The following is a 22353-nucleotide window of genomic DNA, read 5'->3' on the forward strand; positions in this document are numbered from 1 at the left end:
GACGTTAATGTTACGATAGTTTCAGGCATTCGATTTAGTGATTTGACAAGTTTCTACATTATGCTGTGTTCACAAGTGTGGCTGCCATCTGTCAGTCTGGAATGGTATTCTGGAGTGAAATTTAAATTTAATAACTAGTATCTCTTACTCTTTGTTTGGGGTCATACAGGAATTGGGTGGTGGTTTTTGCCACCTAGAAAACTCAGACTTCAATCCATACATGAAAATCACATATGGCTCTAATAGGCTTTATAGGCTCAGGTCTAATACCCGTTTGCAAACTAAATGTGCATTTCTGTTCCATGAGGGGATCCGCTGAGACGTTCTGTTAGCCCCCCTCACCCACTTATTTTCTGAAAGCATAGTGGATGAAATTCCTTGTCCCAAACTGTGCATACTTTTTACTATTATCATCTGTCCCTCTGGATGAAGTAATGCAGACTCTTCAAGGGTCTGGAGAGGTCAGCTGTCCCACTACCCAGGCAGTTGCTCTAGGTAAAGAGAGCAAGGTCACTGGAGAGTCCAAGGGCCTGGTTGTTTACAGCCCCGACTCCTGGTAGTCTCTAGAAGGCTTAGGAACCAGAATGTCCTTTGCTCGAGGAGAAATGGAAAGGTCATTTGAGGGTATTTAGAGATCAATGTGAACCAGGAAATTGGCTTTAGAAAAATAAAATGGCCAGCTCTCTTGATCACATAGATTTGGATATGGCTAATACCATTCAATCATGTAGTGAGCACTTGCCAAGTTCAAGGCATTGTGCTGTATTCTAGGATACAAAGGTGACTTAAAAATCTTTTGAGGGGAGTATAGAATTTTCCCTGTATGACCCCAAACAAAGAGTGATATGAGATGGAAAGCATGATTGTTGTCAGAGAGGCATAAAGTACCATAACCTGCCCTTTAGAGATGAGTGAAATTCATTCTTCCACATTAGGAGAGGATTAGGAGAGGCTTCATAGAGGAGGTGGCATTTGAATGGGCCTTGAAGGTTATGTAGCTAAAAATCCCCTTTCCTATGAAATGTTTTTGTTAGGAAATACAGTTGGGAAATACCTGGGGTGTGAATCCCAGCCACTAGGTAGCTCAGAGGCGGTGAAATCTATGGGATGGCCTCATCTCTTTTTTGGGGGAGGGGGGGTGGCCTCATCTTAATCTCCTGATTGGCAATGTTCTTTTGAGCAACCAATGTTCTGTGATACTGTGAATAAGTTATGGTCTCTGCAGGATTTCATAGAAATCTTATTATTTGTTCCTTTGTAATGTACAAAAAGTAAATTCATTTACTTAATTGAATGTCAGAAAGCACTTTAGATCCAATTTGCCCTTAAAACAATGCATGACAATATTTTTTCAAAGATATAGTTTAACATACTTCAGTGGATTTTGGTATAGAGTAGAGTTTATGGGGCTTATTGAAGTAGATGATAACCCTGAATGAAGCATGTAGATTTCTAAACCGATCTGGTGTGTCAGAGTCAGAATGGAATCATGGTAATAAAAGAAAATAAATAAATATTTTCTCTCTTCCTCTCTTTACTGATTTACTTTTTCTTTATGTATATTGAAAATTGTTCAGGGGCGCCTGGGTGGCGCAGTCGGTTAAGCGTCCGACTTCAGCCAGGTCACGATCTCGCGGTCCGTGCGTTTGAGCCCCGCGTCAGGCTCTGGGCTGATGGCTCGGAGCCTGGAGCCTGTTTCTGATTCTGTGTCTCCCTCTCTGTCTCTGCCCCTCCCCCGTTCATGCTCTGTCTCTCTCTGTCCCCCAAAAAATAAATAAAAAACGTTGAAAAAAAAAATTAAAAAAAAAAAAAAAGAAAATTGTTCATGTTGGATTTAATTAAACCACAAAGAAGCCCATCAAATTCTAATAATTCCAGCTAAATGGATTTTTAGCACCTTCGTCTAAGTTAATGTAAAGGTGCGAATTGTAGATGTCCTTCGCTGAGATTCGTAAAGCTGACAGTCTTGTGTGAAAAGAGGAGGGACGGAGCATTCAGTGTTGTGTGTACACGTGCATGCATTTTCTCTGTTTGTGTAAGTCCAGCTTAGATCAGTTGCACTCTCTGAAAGTGTCTGTTTGAGATGACGGGCTGAGCAGTTTTTCTTTGGTAATGAACAGCTAGCTCTCAGCCCTGTCAGCCACTTGTTTCTACAACTTCTCTGTGTGTATTAACACCACTCCTTTAAGATAATTTGCATACCGAATCCCCAAAAGATTAAAATTAGGATGTGTCTTTGCTACACTATCATGTTTGATTAAAGCCGCTGGATCTTTGTAGGTCGGTTATGAAACGGACAAATGAGAAGTGCTGGTTATCACTTTGTTCAGTCTCCCTAAAGTGTAAATCAGAAAGAGATTATTGGACTATAAAGTGTCCTTTGTTAAGCCCCAGTATCTTTTGAAGAAGAGAAATAGGCACTCTCAGTACAGTCCACATTATTACTGAAATTGAAAGTCTCACTAAGTCTAGAATGAAGAACCATGCCTGTATTGCATGCTGTTAATTGAATCAAGCTGAACGAGTATATTTGGAACTCCTGCTCTGTATCCAGCCCTGTGCTTGACAGACGGTTGACAGAGGATGGATGTGCAGTCAGGGAGGAGGAGTTACCAAAAAATCACCTCAGATGTACAGCTCCTAACAGAAGAGGAACAAGACAGGCGCTAATATGGGAACCTTCAAATGCGAACACCTACGCCAGCAGTCTTTGGAAAGTATAAAGATGGGGGGAGCGCCTCAATGTATCATTAACTTTGTTTTACATTCTTCTCAAAAATTTTTTTTTTTATCCTTTCATCAGTCGATGGACATTTGGGCTCTTTCCAGACTTTGGCTATTGTCGATAGTGCTGCTGTAAACGTTGGGGCGCTTGTGTCCCTTCAAATCAGCATTTTTGAATCTTTTGGATTAATTCCTAGTAGTGCAATTGCTGGGTCATAGGGTAGTTCTATACTTAATTTTTTGAGGAGCCTCCATACTGTTTTCCAGAGCGGCTGTACCAGTTTGCATTCCCACCAACAGTGCAATTTGTGTTTTATCTACTCAGTTTCCATATGAAATTTAAAAATCTATTATTTTACCAACTTAAGAAATATGAATCACAATGTGCCATGCCTCTCTTAATGGCATTCCTCTCTCTTCCCATCACCCTTCAAATAAACTCCAAACTTCACATCTTGCCCTTGGGCTCCACGTTATCTGGGCCTTGCCTCTGTCCAACTTCATCTTCTAACACTCTGCCTTTCATTCACTGAGTATAGAGCAAGAAGTATATAGCAATATTGACCTTTTTGCTGTAACTTGAATACACGAAACACAGTCCCATTCCTAGGCTCTGAGCATGCTGGTCTCCTTACTTGGCATGGCTTACGCCAAATCGTCATGAGGCTCAGTCCTTCACTCATTCATGTCTGTGCTTAAATGTCATATCATGAACAAGCCTTCTCTTGTCATTAACTAAAACAGCCACCCTTCTCCCTTTGCACTTCATAGCCTTGACCCTGTTTAATTTTCCTTCACGGCACATGACCAATATATTTGTCTATTATCTGTCTTTCACTGGAATGTAAGACCCCTGAGGGCAGGGCTTGGTCTTCACCGCTGTATCCCCAACACCTAGAACTTAAGTGCTCAGAAATATTTGTTGAATACATTAATGAATGAACTGAGATTTTCTCTATTGAGAAATTGCACACTAGGGAAAAGAACAAGGAGTTTAGAATTAGATGGACTTCGGATTTCCAGTTGTGTCATTATTAGCAATGTACTTTGTTTGTTTGTTTGTTTGTTTGTTTGTTTGTTTTTAACTAAGCTTCATGCCCAGCACAGAGCCCAGTGCAGGGCTTAAACTCATGACCCTGAGATCAAGACTTGAGCTGAGTCAGATGCTTAACCAACTGAACCACCCAGGTGACCCTAGCAATGTGCTCTTAAGAAAGTTAGGTATGGACTCTGATCCTCAGTAGCTTTATAGGTAAATTGGGCTAAATAATTCCTATTTTGCAAGTACAGCATAAAGCTTCGAGATGATGCATTTTGCCATGGAAAACAGAACTGTTCAGATTTGTATATGTTCTTTAGTACACCTAGAAAATGCCCTTCCTTTGGTTGAGGAGTCTAAATCACCCTGCACAGATGTGTCTATTACTTAAAATAAGAAGGAGAGAATAGTAGTCGAAGTAACTCTGATCTCCAAGGACTGTACTGTTAGGTATCAGAAGTGCGTATAAACATTTCTGCACTCGGTGCCAGATATTATGGTTTTGACATTTGGACAAAGCTAGACTGCCTGAATTCCAGCTCACACCAGCTGAATCCCAAAACGTATCTGTACACTCATACCACACGAAGTCTTCGTTCTCTCTGTCGATAGAATCCAAAGCAGCCTAATAACCCCCATTTTATAAAACTACCAGTGATGTCAAGACATAGTAGGTGCTCAGGAACGGGAACTCGAATAATAACATATTTTTTCCTGAAGGAGAGTCTATAAAGTAATGAGGTTAAGTCTCTTCATCATTTGCTTTGACCCATGATTAATTCTGTGTTACCCAATAACTAAACTACTCTCACTTTATCAATCTTTATTCATTAATAAACCCTGTGCCAGTTGTATAATTTGCCATATGATGGACATTTTGCATGTTGCTTAAATTTTTAAGTCCTAAAGCAAGGTAATTTATAATTATGATAGTAATAATGAGAATTATATTATTATTATCAATCTAGCAGTATCTTCTGAGAAACTCATTTCTTTTAGAATTTGTTAAGATCACTGTTCTTTTTTTATGACTTCACGTCCATATGCAAGAGTTTCCAAGAGAAACTTTTTTCTCAGTCTCTGATTATTTTGCTGATGGCTTTTCCATATTCTTGTAGGAAACCAGTGTCACGGCTTATCCCTTTGGTCTTTCTTTACAGTACCCTTTAGCATAATAAGAGCAGTAATCACCATTAGTCTAGAAGCTGCATTTAGCTTCCAGATTGGCTTTGATTCAGTTCTGGTTGGAAATAACATATTTGAAAAAGAATTGGTCTTGTTCTTGGCACATTTAAGTTGTATATGCCATGGTTGAGTGGAGGCCAGAAAAAAGTTTAGAATCTAAACACGATATAAAGCAAACATCATTTAAAAAAAAATCTGCTGCAGAAGTATTCTGCAACTCTGCGGAATATGGTTTCCCATGAGGCTCCTTCTCATACCTGAAAAGCTACTATATTTACATCCTTCAAAGTGGTGCCAGTAAAAATTTTGAGTGATGGCATAAGTTAAGTGCACGGCCATTTCAAATGGCAAAAAGGGGAAAATGAACTTTGATATTCTCTTTTTCTTATATATAATAACAGCAACAAAACATACCTGAACTGTATGCAATATGGAATCAAGTCAATTCATACTATTTTGTCTTTAGTTGTGCTTGACTAAGGAGATTGTGTATTTGTGACACAATTTTTTCCTTCTAATAGCCCGACACATTTACTATCCTCATCATCGTCACCGTCATTACAATGAAGCATTTCAGTGTCTGTATGTACATTGCATTAAATATCTAGTTACACATGTTTTTAACCATGCCCTGTACTAAATAAATAGGAGCACATAATCTTAAGTGGATGGCAGGGGCCCAGGCCAGTCTCTAAAGCAAACAGAGTAATTCTAGTACGTGCAAACAGACCCCTAGGACCTCTAGGGTCAAAAGGAGGTTGTCCAGAAATGGAAAAGCATCTTGTATGAGAGAGAGGTGAAACCTCGGTTCACCAAAATCCTAGTTGCTACATAAAGGAAAGGTCATTTTTCTACCAGGTAATTTTCTGGATATGAGAGGATAAAAGCCTTCTTTAGTCTTAGCAGGTAAAATGGAAATTAAGTAGAACCTCTTGGAGTCCTGTTCCTTCCACGTATATGTCCAGTATGCATGGATCTCATTTGGAATGAGAATTTATGAGTCAGAAGAACCCATTCTGGGTGGGCAGGATTTGGGATATTGGTCTTTTGGGGTCTTGGTATTTTTCTTCTGATGTCTTTCACTGATAACGTCAGATCCTCAAGTCAAGATGTTAAGAGATGTACAACACATTGCCATTTTACATACATAAGTCAGTTAAACACACTAGAAGTTGTTTTCCCAAGGCTTCTCATTTTTCAAAATAATCTATTGTATGAATAATAGATTTGCTTTAATTTGTAAACTTAATTTTCTTCTCATTAAAATGAACTCACAGCCTTCTTTCAAATTACATTTTCTAGAACCCATAGGTTTTGGGGGCCAGTATAGAAATAATGTAACATGTTAGGACAGAATAAGGATTCATTAATTTGTGGCAAATGTTTATTGAACCCATTCTATAGAATGAAATAAATCCTTAAGAAAATACCACCTGAAGTTCCTTTACTTGAAGTAAATATTTATTTCCATTACATAAGTGAAAATTGGTTGTTCAGAGGTAGTGCAGTATAATAATTATTGAGTTTGAGATCTTTGAAAATCCCGGTTTTATAGCAAAATTCAACAGGGGCTTTTCTTTTGTACCTTTTCCATCAATAGAGGAGAGAGCGTGGATTAAATTGACACTTAAATGAATGTTGTGATAGACTAGCCGTGCAATTTTTTGAAACTTGGAAAGCCTAGATTTATTCTGCTGGTTTTACTAAGAAACTTTGTATGATAGACAGCCAAAACCAAACAAACCAAAAACCCCACTAAACCAGTATAAAGCAACCTGGGAAACTTGCAGCATATGGAATGAGCAGGGGCTTTGGAATTGAACAGACGTGAATTTGAATCTCAGTTCCATTATTTATGTGCTACGACCTTGGATAAGGTACTTAGAACATCACTGAGCCTTGGTTTCCTAATCTGTAAAGCAGAGATAATATGAGTCCTTAGAGGATTATTGCCAGAATTAGAAGAGTATGCAAAGCTCATACTGTGATGTTTGGCACATAGTAACTGCTTTTGCTAAGACTGGGGTCCAGGTAAGCCTTGCAATGTGGGAACTATGAAGGAAGCAAGAATACCTTTGGGCAAAGATTTGATCAAACCTAGGGTTTATTGACTCCCATACATCCCAACTCATTGGGTGATTCCTGGTGGAAGAGTGCGGGGTTCACTTCTGTCCTTGGCCTACTCTGGGGCAGACGTGAGATTGACTTCGAGGGGAGAATAGAGCTGGGGGCAAATGCCCTTCAGATTGTATTGACTCCTTTGAGGCCATAGGCTGTACTCTGGCCCCAGAATAGCCGTCATTGCTGTGACACTCAGTGAGCAAATACAGACAGGTGTCTGACATCCTCTCAGGTTGAATGTGATAAGCAAAATTCTAGGTTGTCTTGTTCATGTGTCTGCATGAAGGAGTCTTTGGGAGTTATAGGCAGAAGACTGGCTAAGATCTAAGAAGATCTAGTCCAGGCCTTTGTCAGATAAGTAGGTATCATTTAAAGGTTTTGGGAGAAGTTTTGTTCTTCTCTTGTTTACTTGTTTCTAAAATATGTTTAGATGTGCAACTAAATCTGTATATATAACCTTTTTAGTTAAACATTAGCATACGACACACACGTATATGTACTTTGCTTTGCTTTTTTTTACCTTTTTATTTTGATATAATTATAGAGTCACAAGAAGTTGCAAAAATAGTATCCTTCATCCAGTTTCCCCCATGTTACATCCTACTTAACTTTAGTACAATATCAAAACCAGAGAAAGGACACCGGTACAGTGTGTATGTATAGTTCTGTGACATTTTATCATGTGGATATATTTGTGTAGCCTCCACCACACTCAAGACGCAGGACTGTTGTGTCACCACAGAGATCTCCATCAGCTGACCATTTTAGAGACGTTTCAGCCCCTCCCCCTGAAATCACCCCTCAGCTCTGGTAACCATGAAATGTTTTCTGTCTCTCTGATTTTGTCCATGATAAATAAATGAAATCCTACCAAATGTGATCTTTTGAGATTGACTCCCCCCCCCCCCCCCGGCCCCCCACTCAGCATAGTGCCCTTGAATCCATCCAAGTTGTATCTGTCTGTAGTTTGTTCCTTTCTGTTCTATGAGTAGTCATGGATGGATGTTCTACAATGTGTGACGCCACTCATTGAGGAACAGCTTGGTTGTTTCCAACTTTGGGCTATTACATGTAAAGCTGTTCTGAACATTCATGTACAGATTTTTGTGTGAACAACAAAAAAAATTTTTTTTAATTTCTCTAGAAAAAAAAAAAGGCCAGGACTGATTTCTGGGCCAAATGTAATTGCATGCTTAATTTTTAAAGAAATCGCCAAACTGTTTTCCAGAGTGACTGTAGCATTTTTCATTCTTGCCATAACATAGGAGAGTTCCAGTTTCTCTGCTTCCTTGTTGGCTTTTGATGTCACAGTTTCTTCTTTCAGCCATACTGGTAGATGCGGAGTAATATCTCACTCTGCTTCTTTTCATTCTCTAATGGCTTGTGATTTTGAAAATCTTATAATGTGCGTATGTGAGATCTGTTATGTTCTCTTTGGTAAAATGTATCTTAGTGTCTCTTGCTCATTTTCTAATTGGAATGTTTGTCTTTTTACTGTTGAGTTTTTAGAGTTTTTAAAAAAACATATGCTAGAAACTAGTTCTTTTATCAGATATGTGATTTGAAAATATTTTCTCCTATGGTAGCTTTCTTTTAACCATAGTAACAGGATCTTTTGGTGAAGTTCAGGTGAAGTTCAGTTTACTGGTTTTTTTTTTTTTCCTTGTATGGATTATGCTTTCAGTATCATGTCTCAGAACCCTTCACCAAGCCCAAAGATGCCAAAGATTTTCTCCTATTTTTTTTCCTAAGAGTTCTATAGTTTTATATTTTACATTTAAGTCTGTGGTCAATTTTGAGTTAATTTTTGTATAGGGTATGATAATCAGACTTCTAAGATGGCCCACAAGACCCTTCCCTTCCCCCTGGTTGTACATGCACCATGTAATTAATCTCCTTCTTTTGAGGGTGGGCAAACAAGACCAGTAAATATGAGATCATCCTGGGTGGGCCTGACCTAATCGGGTGAGCCTTTTAAAAGAAGGTGAAGTGAGGGAGGTGCTCTGTTGCTGACCTGGAGAAAAGCAAGTAGCCATGTAGAGAAAGGAGGGGTCCATCCAGCAACAACATGAGGGCGGTCTCTAGGAACCAAGAGTGACCCTGGATGTAGAGGCTGCTGGGGCCCTACTCCGCTTCTCTGATTCTAGGGCCCTCACTCTTTCAGTCTCTGGGGACAAACAGGGCTGCTGCCGTCCCCTCAGCACCAGCACATCACTAGCGTGCTTGCTTCTGGTGTGCTCCCCGAACTAGTCGCCTCACAGTGTGGACGAGTGCTCTCTAAACTTGTTGATTGCTCACTCTCATTTTTGAGTAGCCGCAGTGTATGTGTATCTATTTCTTTATAACATATATATATATATAAAATATATATACATATATTACATATAATGTAGAAAACAGTTTAAAAAGATGCGATTTCAAAAAATCTTAAAGAGAAGATTTAAAAGCTAATATAAAAACTATGGAGACAGTAAAAAGATCAGTGTTGTCAGGGGTTAGGGAGGAGGGCGGGATAAAAGATGGAGCGTAGGGAATTTTGAGGGCAGTGAAGCTCTTCTGTAGGCTACCATAATGATGGATATACGTTATTATATATTTGCTAAAACTCATAGAATACATGCCATCAAGAGTCATTCCTAATGTGATCTGTGGACTTTGGGTAATGAACTGTCACTGTGGGTGGTAACAGGTGTACAACTCTGTGCAGGGTGTTGATAGTTGGGAGGTTTGGGTGTGTACGGGAACTCTACTTTCTCTCGAATTTTTCTGTGAACTGAAAACTGCTCTAAGAAATAGTCTATTAAAAGAACTAAATGTAGTCGAAAATACAAGCTATATTTGGAAGTTCTTTTTTAGTTTTTTGTTTTTTTCCACTCTAACTCACTTTGGAGATCAGGTACATCCTGGTGGGTAGGCAAGACAAAGGATGCTCCCTTTTTTTCTGTAACGTAAGAAATGCAATTGTTATTCTTTGAAATGGACTGGCATATCACTTGGTCCATTTTTTTAGACATTAATGTTCCCATAAGGTGTGTTAAAGGGAGGTGGAAGGATTTCACCATGAAGAGGGGCTGAGAGTGGCATCCTTGCTTGTTTCTTTACTTCTTTTGTGTTTCAGCATGAACTGTTATGTACCCTGTCTGGTTAAGTGAGTTTATGGATTAACTTATTTAACAGAAAGTAAATTTTACAATAGTGTACAATGAGTTAAAAAGTAGTCTTTAAAATCTCCAATATAATAGGTCACTGTTTTTCTTGTGATGACGTGCTTCAAAGTACTCTTGAACTTAGTCTGAATTATAGTATTTTCTTCCACAAAAAGAGAAGGATTCCAAATCTGTAGTCCTTCTCTTTGATGGCAAGTGGCTGTCAAAAGCATTCTATTTAGAAAATTATTTTAAAAACCCATCCCATACAGGAGTACTGATGCATAGGGGCACTTGTACCCCAATGTTTATAGCAGCACTCTCAACAATAGCCAAATTATGGAAAGAGCCTAAATGTCCATCAACTGATGAATGGATAAGGAAATTGCGGTTTATATACACAATGGAGTACTACGTGGCAATGAGAAAGAACGAAATATGGCCCTTTGTAGCAACGTGGATGGAACTGGAGAGTGTGATGCTAAGTGAAATAAGCCATACAGAGAAAGACAGATACCCTATGTGTTCACTCTTATGTGGATCCTGAGAAACTTAACAGAAACCCATGGGAGAGGGGAAGGAAAAAAAAAAAAAAAAAACGAGGTTAGAGTGGGAGAGGGCCAAAGCATAAGAGACTCTTAAAAACTGAGAACAAACTGAGGGTTTATGGGGGGTGGGGGGAGGAGTGGGTGGGTGATGGGTATTGAGGAGGGCACCTTTTGGGATGAGCACTGGGTGTTGTATGGAAACCAATTTGACAATAAACTTCATATATTGAAAAAAAATAAAAAAATAAAATTCAAAAAATAAAATAAAATAAAATAAAAACCCCATCCCATCCCACTGTTGCTGGGAATGCAAAATGGTGCAGCTACTCTGAAAAACAGTATGGAGTTTCCTCCAAAAGTTAAAAATAGGACTACCCTACACCCAGCAACTGCACTACTAGGTATTTATCCAAAGGATACAAAAATGCTGATTCGAAGGGGCACCTGCACCTCAATGTTTATAGCAGTGCTATCAACAATAGCCAAATTATGGAAAGAACCCTAATGTCCATCAACTGATGAGTGGATAAAGAAGATGTGGTATATATACAATGGGATATTACTCAGCCACACACACACACAAATGAGATCTTGCCATTTGTAACAACGTAAGTGGAACTACAGTGTATTATGCTAAATGAAATAAGTCAATTAGAGAAAGACAAATATATGATTTCACTCATATGTTGAATTTAAAAAACAAAACAGATGAACACAGGGAAAGGGAAGGAAAAATAAAGTAAGATACAAACAGAGAGGAGGCAAACCGTAAGAGACTCTTAAATATAGAGAACAAACTGAGGGTTGCTGGAGGGGAGGTGGGTGGAGGAATGGGCTAAATGGGTGATTAAGGAGGGCATTTGGGGTGAGCACTGGGTGATGTATGCAAGTGTTGAATCACTATATCGTACCCTTGAAACTAATATTACACTGTGTGTTAACTAACTGGAATTTAAAGAAAAACTTGTAAGAATAACATCATAAATAGGAACTGTTTTATTATCAGTGGGAAGTTTTGTTGTTAGGAAGTAAATATTCATTGGCCTCTGAAATTCTTTGCACTTGAGGGGCGCCTGGGTGGCTCGGGTGGTTAAGCGTCTGACTCTTGATTTTGGTTCCGGTTATGATCTCACTTTTATGAGACTGAGTCCCACGCGGGGCTCTGCACGGAGTGTGGAGCCTGCTTAGGATTCTCTCTCCCTCTGCCCTTTCCTTGCTCATGCTCACACACACGCATGCTCTCTCTCTCAGAAAAAAAAAATTAAATTAAATTCTTTATGTTTGGAAGGACTTTAATATATTCCGTATGTGTGGAATACCTAATATTTAAAATGTTTACATCATGTCTAATAATACCCCTCAGAAATATTGAATCTTTGTTTTATGAGCTAAAAAATATTTTTCCTAATTTGATGTCATTATCTTTATGACAGCTAACATTTACCTGAGTGTTTCCTATGTTTCAGATAGGTAAGGTCTTTTCAGGTCTTAATACTCATTTAATCCTCACAAAATCTTTATAAGATAGGAATTAGTGGGGCACGTGGGTGGCTCAGTAGGTTGAGTGTCTGACTCTTGATTTCGGCTCAGGTCATGATCCCAGGGTTGTGGGATCAAGCTCTGCTTAAGATTCTCTCTTGCTCTCTCTCTCTTTCTCTCTCTCTCCCTATGCTTCTCTCCCACTGTTCTCCCCCTGCTCGCTCTCTCTCTCTCTCTCTCTCAAAAAAAAAAAAAAAAGGAATTATTATCCCCATTTTATGGGGACTTTTTATATTTCACATATTTGGTATTTTACATGGCATATTTACTTTATATAGTATATAGAAATGAAGTATATATATAGGTATATTTAAAGTGAAATATCTGAGGTTTTTGCCTCCCAATTACTTACTCAAAAATATAAGTAAAAGATTTACTATTTTGGCATCTAGGTCTTATGACATTTTCCACTAATTTCTCCTCCTGACATCAGGTTCCCAAGGATCCCATTTCCCCTGAAATTCAATTTTGAAGTCGGTCTAAATTACATAATACATACATAACGAGTTATATAAATATTATCCTCATGCTCAAGTGACAGTCACCTATTTGTAGCTCAGAATTTTTTTGCACAGTAAAACACTTATACTTTTCCTTAAAATGAACAGGAGGTGGAATTTTGTTTGGATTCTCTCATCTTGTTATGTTGACTTATAAACACTCTAGATGATCTCTGAAACAAAAGGCTATTCTGGTCCAGAAACTGTCTTTTGTTCTGTTTCTCGTGTAACTAGATAAGCCCCACTGAGATACATGGTCCAAATCCCCAGGGCCCAAGATGACACGGAATACACTCTCCAGCGCTGGGCACGCTATATGCAGTACCGTGCTGTGCTGTCGTTGTTTGCTAATGTAGAATGGTGTGACGTTTTAATATGGGCGAGAGGTGTGTTGTGAAAGCTTAGACTTTGGGAGATTGATGCAGAAGTCATCAGATGCTCGCTGCTTCCTCCCCCACCCCCCTCAGTTGATCCAGACTGTCATTTCCACTTATTCTACCAACTTGATGCCTTTCTTTGTATTAAAGAGATGGATTTTCGCTGGAATCCTTTATTACACAGTTTGAATCACTTTTTAATATTGAAAGTTAACATTCTTTATTCTTCAAAAGATCTGGTGCTTCTTTCAATAACTGCAATGTCACTGACCCCCGACCCCCACCATACCTTTCAGTTCTGAAGGAGGTTTTCATTTTAGAAAGGTGGGGTCGTTTTTAAACCTATTTGTACCATGAAACGTGTTGTATTTATCACTGTTCCTTGTTACTCTGAAAAGACATCATATATAGGTGTTGTAAAAACAACCCTGCTTTCATCTCTCAAACAAAATGCTGCTTTAAAAGATCTTAGGGGCGCCTTGGTGGCTGAGTCTGTTGAGCATCCAACTCTTGATTTCGGCTCAGGTCATGATCTCATGGTTTGTGGGACCAAGCCCCACATCTGGCTCCGTGCTGACAGCTCAGAGCCTGCTTGGAATTCTCCCTCTCCCCCTCTCTCTGCCACTCCCCTGCTCACGCGTGTGCTCTCTCCCTCTCTCTCTCAAAATAAATAAACATTAAAAGAGAAATTCTCTCTCTCTCCTTCTGCCCCTCTCCCCGGCTTGTATCCTCTCTCTAAAATTAAAAAAAGTAAATAAATAAAAGATTTAAAATGTTTAATGTTCTAAATCCTATGAAAAAACAGTTTATTTCTATATTCTTTTTAGTGCTCTAAAGAAGTAATATATGATTTCTCTTAATACTGCACTGAATATTAGAATTTAGTTATTAAAAGTAGATCAAGGAAGGAGCCAAAATAATTATGACTTGTGTTTCGTCCACCATATAAAAATTCAGATGTAACTTCTCAAAAAGTCTTTTATTTTTTTTAAAAAAAGGTTTGAAGGAATATAATTTATATTATGTATTCCTTTAAGGGTATCATGTACATGAGAATTCATGAAATATGTTTCTCCAAATTTAGGAAATAGGATAACTTTTTAAATGTTGAGCTTTTTTATTCTTAAATGTTAGAGGCCAGTTCCATTGTGACATACGGTGAAATCATAATCCAGGAGCCTATTACTGATAGAAAAGTACTTTTTTTATTCATTAAGCACTTACATATCTTTTTATGCCTTTTATACAGTTTAGATCCTTATATAATAAGAACATATGTATACAAACCACCTATCACAGGTTGTCTCATTAATATCTTAGTGGAGAATTTAAAAACAGAACAGGGGCGCCTGGGTGGCTCAGGTGGTTAAGTGTCCGACTTCGGCTCAGGTCATGATCTCATGGTTCGTGAGTTCAAGCCTTGGCCCAGGGCTCTGTGCTGACAGCTGGGAGCCTGGAGCCTACTTCGCATTCTGTGTCTCTGTCTCTCTTTGCTCCTCCCCCCCCTCACGCTCTGTCTCTCCCTCTCTCAAAAATAAATAAACATCAAAAATAAAAATAGAGCAATGGTGATACTCAATGAAAGTCAGTAGTTTACCATTTTGAGAGGGCTTTCTTATATAGCTGCAATGTAGTTGAAGGATTGAGAGAATGACTTTATCTTAGATTTTTCATTATCTGAGCTGTACAACAGGTTGGTAGTAGGCAAGAAAATGACCCTTCTTTCTATTTCATGGAGGGATAAAATGGAAGTTCAGAGAGATGACGTAACATTGCCCAGCAGTGTACAGCTAAGTAAGTAGCAGAGTGATGACCAGACAAAAAGAGGACTTGTGATTTTTGGTTCCACTATCTCAATGGTGGAGATAAATGAATTTATAAGAGTGGAGAGAGACTTGGCATTGGAAGAAGAAGATATGGTTTTATAGTTTCTGAATTTTACATACTTTTGAAGCCCAGGGGAATATTTTGTGTTAGTATTAGCTATAAGCACACCTTGAAATAACTCAAAGTAAGGTAGAGATGTTCCCAAACATGAAGTCATACCAGGCTTATCTAGTGTTGGGTAATAGAATTCTCTTTTGTGTATCCTATCCTTTTGTGCCTACAGCCATGCTTTCACTTCTTTTTTTGATTTAAACAAAGTATGGTTAATAATTTATACATTAGAGTGTTAAGATTATATTTCCCCAAATATCTTCATCCTTTCCTATAAGGCATTTTATGCCAACATGTGGCTTCAACTTGCGGTTTTTTATATTTTCCAGTTTTACCTTCATTCATTCATTCATTCATTCATTCATTGATTCATTCATTCAAACAAGCGCTCATCGTGGGCCACTAACATCCATGGTGATACAGAGATTCGGCATAGTATCTGGCTTTAGGAGCTCCTCGGTCTAGTAAAGATAAACACATAAACTAATATATTTCTGCTAAAGCAATAAACGTTATAGTAAAAGCTAGCATGAGGGGCCCACACAGGGCCAGAGTAAAAATTAACAGTGCCTTTGGGTTCAAAAAAGACTTCTTGAAAAAGATGGTGTCTGAGCTTAATGTTTTAGGGCAAATAGGAATTTATTAGGCAAAAAGGTATGAATTTTCTTACTATTACCTACAAATGGCGAGTGTACTTCTGTTTCTTAGACATTGTATACATTGTTTCTTACTTTTTGTTCACCAAATTATTATTTCATGTGCATTTGGAATTGCTCACATATCTCGTTTCTCAAAGCTTTTCCAAATCAGACCCTTCAGATTGAATATAATTTGGAAATGCTCAGACTGTCTACCATTTTACTAATATGTTGCTGTGGTTAGAACATTTTTTTTTTCTTGTAAATAATATAACATTGTATCTGAATATGTCTTTGAAATATTTGATTTTTGCTATATTTGAATTATTTTAAAAGACTTTTTTTAAAAAAGGTGTGATAGTATTCTTGGACTCAAAATTCACTACTAGTTGCTTTAGAAGAAAAAGCCTATAAAATATGAATAAAATGTAATACAGAGGTCTAACAGTCCCCCAAATATAATTTATTTAGTGGGGAGAAAAACTTATACACACTTGCTTGTATTATTTATTTTATTATACATAGTATAAGAGCAATGTTCTATTATATGAATGAAAAAATTATGCTTTTTGTACAATATAAGAATCACATTATTTGCTCTTATCCAATTACAGGATTATTTCAGCTCCTTTTGTTTCAAAACACTTGTTTGGTTTTTTTTTTAGGTGGATTGAAAATTTTAGTAACTCAGCTCATTTTAAAATATCTTGCTTATATATATCCATCTATTGTGTGTCTTAAGATTGAAATTTAGGTCAAATTACAACTTGAATTTAACTTTACAGAGCAAATAAGTGTGCCATCTTTAAAAATTGCATTCTAAATTTTAAGCACAATAGATCAAAGTACATCTTATTTAAATATATACTCTGGAAAATAAATCTCAATTATTTTCTCCCAAACTTTCTTAAAATAGTCACTGTTCTCAATATAAAATGTGAAGTTTAGCTTTCTTATTTTAAAGAAAGATGAAAAGTTGTTTATTTTAAAATTTTAATGACTTTGCTTTCAAATTATGGAAATTCTTCTTTGGGGACAGCTTTATTTGAATTGTCTGTGACATTATATTTATTTCTTAAGGCTATGATTAAAAGTTTCATGGATGTCTACCAGCTTGCAAGCGCTAGAATTGCTACATTAGAGAAGGAAATGACATCTCATCGAAGTCACATTGCGACGTTGAAATCAGAACTTCACACAGCTTGTTTACGGGAAAATGAAAGTTTACAATCAGTAAGTCCTGCGATGTTTTTTTAATTTTTTCTCTGTGTCTTGGGTCACATTACATTCATGTTTTTATGGCTCATAAGATCACTCACCAATATATATAATTTAGCGCAAATGATCAATCAAGCAATGTAAAATTATTAGTGTGGAGAAAATTTTGAGGGAAGAAAGGCAATTAATTTTTCCATTGTATCATGTATAAAGATATGCATACTGTTATCAATGCTAAAACACGACATCAAGATTCCTTTGTGTTTGGCAGGGCAGCTGACAGTTGGATTTGGCAGTATGCATAGTTAAAGCTTGCAACTGTCTGAAGATTCAGTGTGTCCCATTAAGACAGAATATTATTAATTATGCGTATAACCAAAATGGTAATTAGAACATGTGATGATTCTCTGTAGAAAACTAGACTTATCCATAATACATGCCTAGCTAAAGATGCATGTTGTGATTCATCTACATGATTAAAATTCAGTTTCAGCAGCCATTTTATGTCTTCAAATTTTAGCCCAGGATGAAATTTGGGCTCATTTAAGACTAAACAAAATGTTCTACATTTGAAATATGTGTTTGGGGAGTATCAAACAGTGAATAAGGGAATAAAATAAGCATTTAAACTTTTTTCTCCAAAGTCAGATGTATCAACAGTGAGATTCAGAAGATTACCAATCATTGGAATGTCTTTTTTCCTCTTTTCGTTTGATTGTAATGGATCAGGGTGACTTGTAGGGAAAAAAAATGGTATCATTTTGCCATTCAGCGATTGACCCTTTTCAATGGTGTATTCAACAGAAAAAGAGTTAGCATGAAAGCAAATAGCTGCGTGGCTGTGGGTTAGTTCTTCAGCACCATCAGATCTTAGCTCAGGTGCTCGCGTCCCATGAAATGACCATAGTATTGAAAATTGCAGCTACCAGCCTTCCCCCAGCCCCAACCTCTGTCTCATTCTCGCCCCATATTGCCTACGTACCTTTCATCTTCCTTGTTTTATTTCACTGTAGCACTTATTATTGATTGACATAAACCTCATTTTATTTATTTGCTTATTGTCTGTTCCTTACCCTCATAGAATATAAGTTCCATAGAGACAAGCGATTTGGGGCATTTCTTCACTGCTATTTCCTCTTCGCTCTAGAGGCAGGAACAGTTTGGCCCATAGTAGGTGTTTAACTGATGCTCATTGAGTGAAAATACTAGCACTTCATCCACTAAATGAACAAACCAATTATTTGGGACCTGAGATGTTGAGTTTAGTTTGCATTTATTTACTTTTAAAGTTTACTTATTTATTTATTTATTTAGAGAGAAAACACAAGCAGGGGAGGGGCAGAGAGAGAGGGAGGAGAGAGAATCCCAAATAGGCTTGGCTCTGACAGTGTGGAGCCCAATGTGGGCTCGAACCTACAAACTGTGAGATCATGACCTGAGGCGAAACCAAGAGTCAGGTGCTTCACCAACTGAGCCATCCAGGTGCCCCAAGTTCGGTTTTTCAAAATGACTTTGTTAATTTCTTAATGAGGGAGTAGTAAATTTGATCTCCACCAAGAGAAATTAAAGAGGAAACTTATTTAAAAAATTGAGTATTTTAAATTTATTTTAGCCTTTCTCTGAAACCTATTCACATTTCTTCCTGTGAGCTCTCTGGTCCCATTGGTTAGTATTTCATTATACTGTTTAGTTATGTCAGCTTTGTTGGGTCATACAATTATTTATTGTTTGTTACTGCTATCCATATAAAAGTAATTACTTTTATTTTAAGAAAGGCCAAACTTGATAAGGTAGGATTGTTTCCCCAGGGATTCAAAAAAAATTAAAAAAAAAAAAAATTTTTTTTTTTAACGTTTATTTATTTTTGAGACAGAGAGAGACAGAGCATGAACGGGGGAGGAGCAGAGAGAGAGGGAGACACAGAATCGGAAGCAGGCTCCAGGCTCTGGGCCATCAGCCCAGAGCCCGACGCGGGGCTCGAACTCACGGACCGTGAGATCGTGACCTGAGCTGAAGTCAGATGCTTAACCACCCAGGCGCCCCAAAATTTTTTTATCAATTATTGTTCTACTAATGCCTTAATGAAAGTGTGCCTCACTACCATCATAAAACTCAACTCCTCTGCCTTTTCTCCTTTTGAATACATCTGTAAGGAGATGCTCACCATCTTATTTGTAAGAGGTGGTTCACCCTAGCAATGATTCTCAAAAGGGGACATGTGTAATGTGAAAAATCTCCCAGGCTGTGACAATGTGTCTTTCTAGGAGAACGCTGCCCGATCCTGTATCTCTATAGGATCTTTACTCTCAGTTCTCTTTCCTTATTTGAAAATGACTATTTTTGAAACAGTAATAAATTGGCATAATAATTTTATTTTTTAATATATTTGTGTATGCTTTTTCACACTTGCGAACTCCTTAAGAACTCTCTGAGGAGAAGAGCCTCAGTCTCTGTATTTCATAGATGACAGGTGGTACAGTTTGGTAGATAAGAGCATGGGTTTTGGAATTATATCCGTTAGGAATACAATCAAGTGTAAATAACCGAAAACCTGACCAACATGACTTAAGAAAATCCAGGTTCTTTGTGTTCTTTTCTCCCACACATAGCAAGAAGTCTAGAAGTAGGTGTCTGTTGTCCTGTGGCTGATAGTGGTCCAACTTCTCTGTGATTTCTCTGCTGTTCCCTTATTGTCGTAAGACAGCAGCCAGATCTCGGATTTACGATCACACCCAAGTCAGAAGGATGGGGTGGCTCAAAAATATCTGTTTGACAAAAGCCTTGGAAGGCTTTTCCTTTAAAAACAATTTAAATATTTGTATTTCATATAAATTTATTTAAATACTGGTAAATTTTAATAGAAATTTAATAGATAATAGTTCATTAAATATCTAAAAATATATTCAAGTATTTATATTTTTTAAAAAGAATAGGTTTTCCAAGGAAGCTCTGAACATATTTCCACTTATATCCCATTGTCTGGAAATGGGTCGTGTGGGCACTCTTAGCTATAATGAGTCGAGGGACAAGGGAATTAGGAATCAATAATGTGTGCCGTAGAAGTCAATAAATGTGGATTTAATTTCAGTTTTGTCAATTGAAAATTGTGTGGCTAAGTAGAGTTTTCATCTGTAAAATGGGATAATGATCCTACTCCCTAACAGAGATACTGGGAGCTCTAGTGAGAAGTGTTGAAGCACTTTAGACTTGGCTTTGCTCTTAGTGAGTAGTTAGTGTAAAAAAAAGTTCACTAGTATTTTTATCACCCTTATCTTGATAGAAAGTAATTGGATTAAAAGATTATTTACTAACCTCCCATCTTCAGCTGTGAATCCTGTCATTTTGATCTGCCTCCTACTGTAGCCTTGAGTTTGTAATTCTTCCTCTGTGATCACTGTCAGTATGGTCCAGTGACTGAGCTCTCTGCCCTTTCTTGCAGCCTGTTTTTCCCTCCTTTTCACTGATAACGTTCTTGAAAAGTGATCTCCTTGCTTCTTCTATATGCTCATCTCCCATTTATTCTTCAGTTTTGCCGCTCTCTGGCTTCTGAGTATCATTCCACTGAAACTATTTTCTCAGAGGTCACAAATAATTTTCTGCTTGTTCTGTATTCATGCCTTTTAATGCCATGTTCCTTCTCATGCCTTTTAATCTTTCTGCAACATATGAAGCTTTTAACTACTTTCTTCTTTAAGCACTCCTCGCCTATTTTTTGTTGTTGTTGTTTTGTTTGTTTTCACTTGATATCGACTTCCTTCTTTGGCTCTCTGGTCTCTACTTACTTGAGCTCTGCTTTCTTTGTATTATTGTTTTTAATTCTTTATCCATTAGTTAAGTATTTATTCAGCATCTACTCTATAGCAGGCACAATTCTGGTCCTAGTAATATTATGTGAACCAAAACAGACAATTCTTGCTCTTATGAACTTAAAATCTAATAGTGGAAGAAATTATTTTCATATAATTACACTGATGTGTAATTACTAACCAGGATAAGTGCCCTGAAAGGAAAGAACCGAAAGCACATATAAGAGTTTTTTAAAGCCAATGAGCCTACCCTAGACTAAGGTATTGGCAAAGCCTTTTCACGGTCAGTGATGCTTGAATTAATATCTGAACACTTGGTAAGAGTTATGCAGGAAGAGAGCAGTGTTCCAGATCAGCAGGAGGTGTATGGGAACATCTACAAGACTCTATGATAGAAAGAAGAAATTGAGAAATACCAGTGTGGCTGGAATAAAGAGAGCAAAGGAAAGAGTGGCTTGAGTGAGATAAGAATGGTCTAGAGAGAAGGACAGAAGTCAGACTCTGTTGCCCTTGTTTTAAGAGTAAAGGGAAAGTCATTGGAAAACTTTAAAGAAGGAGTGACATTCTCAGTTTGGTTTTTTAAAAAGATGATTTTGGCTGTAACATGAAGAAACAATTGGATGCGAAGAACAAGAGAAAGGGGTATACGAGATAATTCCTGGATTCTTTCCTTTTGGAAATGGATCAGTGACCTTATTTACTGAGAGAAACAATGGAATAGGAGAGAATATTGTGAGTTGAATTTTGAGTATATTGAGTTTGAGGTATGTTTGAGACATCCAACTGGAAATACCAAAAAAGGTGGCTTGATAGGGAATTCGAGCAAAATGCCAACCTAGAGATGCACATTTTAGGTCATTGTCATATAGATAGGACTTGAAGCTGTTAGCAAGAATGAGACTATGTTGGGAAAGTTTTAGAGTAAGAGAAAAAAAAAGGCCTAAGACTAAAGCTTGAAAAACTCCAACACACAATGCTTGAGAAGAAGAAGAAGATAAGGTTGGAAAGGAGGCTGTGAAGGAATAGGCAAAGAGATCAAATGAAAACCAAAAAAATGTGATGCCATGAGAATAGAGTGTTTTAACTAGGGTGACATATCAATAGTGTCACATGTTGCCCAAGATCAAGTAAAGTGAGGACTGAAAATGGCCTTTGGATTTAATGCATGGAGGCCCTTGGGATCCTTAGCAAAGGCTCTTTCAGTAAGAGACGGAAAGTTAAGTGGGAGTTGACAAAAAAAGAAAAGAAAAGAAAAGAAAAGAAAAGAAAAGAAAAGAAAAGAAAAGAAAAAAGAAAAGAAAAGAAAACAAACCAGTGAATTTAAAAACTATCTCAAGGATTTAGTTGTTGAGTGGGAGACATAGGAATGGAATATTCAGAGAGGATTCACGGAGTTTTGCCTTAATATGGGAGTGAATTAATCATGTTTCAATATCTTCTTGAATGAATAGAGGCTTTGGTTTTGACCACGTTCACCATACTGTTCATTTTTATAATTTCAGTTTTCAACTTTTCACACTCTAGATATTTTTTGACTAGTGTCTGCATGATATATTTTTTCCATTCTTTTAACC

General features: G+C 37.5%; 1 protein-coding gene across 8 annotated transcripts in view; it reads left to right on the forward strand.

Annotated features, from left to right (window-relative positions):
• The window catches only part of CCDC171 (coiled-coil domain containing 171), a 302971-nt gene that overhangs the window by 240769 nt on the left and 39849 nt on the right, over positions 1-22353 (forward strand). For 7 of the 8 annotated variants that reach the window (XM_042913069.1, XM_042913067.1, XM_042913074.1 and 4 more), the window contains one exon: positions 16836-16988. In XM_042913069.1, the coding sequence (XP_042769003.1) occupies positions 16836-16988 (153 nt within the window). Of the gene's footprint in view, positions 1-16835; positions 16989-21366; positions 21621-22353 lie in introns of those variants that run through there. The other variant, XM_042913075.1, reaches the window with a different exon arrangement.

This window comes from Panthera leo, chromosome D4 (assembly GCF_018350215.1).
Source record: "Panthera leo isolate Ple1 chromosome D4, P.leo_Ple1_pat1.1, whole genome shotgun sequence".
Taxonomy (NCBI): domain Eukaryota; kingdom Metazoa; phylum Chordata; class Mammalia; order Carnivora; family Felidae; genus Panthera; species Panthera leo.